The sequence below is a fragment of the Corapipo altera genome, unplaced genomic scaffold, assembly GCF_003945725.1.
Source record: "Corapipo altera isolate COAL_440 unplaced genomic scaffold, ASM394572v1 48078, whole genome shotgun sequence".
Classification (NCBI taxonomy): domain Eukaryota; kingdom Metazoa; phylum Chordata; class Aves; order Passeriformes; family Pipridae; genus Corapipo; species Corapipo altera.
In genome coordinates this window covers 1-1799 of record NW_020890099.1, presented here as the reverse complement: position 1 = coordinate 1799, position 1799 = coordinate 1, and the positions used below count along the sequence as shown (strand labels likewise).

The 1799-nt window shown below is 54.5% G+C and overlaps 1 protein-coding gene across 1 annotated transcript; it reads left to right on the top strand.

Annotated features, from left to right (window-relative positions):
• Positions 1-85: 85 nt before the first annotated feature.
• LOC113942348 (heat shock factor protein 1-like) lies at positions 86-1793 on the top strand (the record flags this gene model as incomplete). Its single annotated transcript, XM_027633490.1, has 3 exons — positions 86-241; positions 545-610; positions 1579-1793. Coding segments are annotated over 3 exons (414 nt in total), but the record flags the coding sequence as incomplete, so codon positions are not given.
• Positions 1794-1799: the final 6 nt, after the last annotated feature.

Below are 1799 nucleotides of genomic sequence, written 5' to 3'. Positions count from 1 at the left end.
GGGATCCCAGCCTGGAATCCCTTGGGATGTCTGTGGGCAGATCCAGGATTCCCAACCTCAAATCCCTTGGGATGTCTGTGGGCAGATCCAAGGATCCCTGGGCACTGATTCCCTGCTCCCTCCCTTCCTTCCCGCCAGGAATGAACTCAACGACCACCTGGACACCATCGACTCCAACCTGGACAACCTGCAGACCATGCTGAGCACGCACGGCTTCAGCATGGACAGCGCCCTGCTGGACGTGAGTATTCCCGGGATCCCGGCATTCCCGGGATTCCTGGGAGCTGGGACAGCCCCCCCTGGGAAGCACCCACAGCCCCGAGCCCCCAAAGTCCGGGAAAAGCGTTTGGAAAAGGCTCTCAGGGACACGGGTGGGATTTTGGGGCTCCTGGGGTTGGACTCGGATCCCTGGGGGTCCCTTCCCGTCGGGATGTTCCGTGATTCCCTCCGTGGGGTCACGCTGGACCACGGTGGCTTCATCCATGAGCTTGGGAGCATCCCTGGATCCCTGTTTTCCCTCTGATCCCCGTTTTTCCCTCGGCAGCTGTTCAGCCCTTCCATGACGGTTACGGACATGAACCTCCCCGACCTGGACAGCAGCTTGGCCAGCGTGAGTTCCCACCATTCCCGGGGGTTTTCCAGGCTCCCAGGGGTGTCCCGGGAGGAGGGAGGTGGGATTCGGCGGGAACTGGGAGCCTCCGAGTGGGAATAACTGGATTATCCCATCCCGGGAATCAGTGAAATCCCTGCTCTGGGAAGGGCCCTGGAGCCCGTGGTTCCCAAAAAACCCCTTTTCCCTTCCTCACTCCCTCAGCTTTTCCCGAGGAAGCTCCTTGGGTGGGAGTCACATCCCAATCTGGAGCTGCAGCTCTGGGATCAGCCGGATCCCGGTGGCCGGAGAGCCCTGGAGGCTGTTCCCAAATCCCTGCTCTTCCCAAGGAAACCCCAAAGGGATATTTTGGGGTGGGTTTCCCCCTCCCCACCAGTGCAGGACTGGAAACGTCCCAAAAAGTTTGGGAATTCAGGGAAAGCTGACCTGGATCCCTTGTTGGGGGGAGCTGTGTCCTGACAGCAGATCCCAGGATGCTCCTGGGAGGGATGTGAGGAAGAGGACGGAGCAGGGGCTTTTCCCTGAGGAAAACAACCCCCCCAAGCTCCTCTGGGATCCCCTTCCCCGCTCGGGAACACGCCTGGAATGTGGGTGCCAGTGCAGCTCCCAGCTGGGAATCCCGCGGGATAAGGGGTTGGTGGGATGTGGGAAAGGAGCAGGGAAGGGTCAGGAAATCCAGGAGGGATTGGTGGGATCCAGGGAAGGGTCAGGAGATCCAGATCTAGATCTGGAACTATAAATATATTAATAATATATTATTATTGATATATTATTATGTCTGTATATTAATATATTAATAATATATTATACTTATAACATGATTATTAAAATGTGGCCACATGTTACATTCTGTATTATAGAATATACAACGTGACATCAATCTCATATTAGAGAACCATAAATATATTTATTAATTAATTAAGGTATTAATTAATATATAAATATATTAATTAATTGAACTCCTGCAGATCCAGGATCTCCTCTCGGCTCAGGAGCAGCAGAAACCCACGGAGACGGAGGCAGGAACGGCGGATACAGGTACCAAAAACTGGGATTGGGGAGGGGGCAGAGAGTCCCTGATCCCAAAAACTGGGATTGGGGAGGGGCAGAGACTCCCTGATCCCAAAAACCGGGATTGGGGAGGGGCAGAGACTCCCTGATCCCAAAAACTGGGATTGGGAAGGGGCAG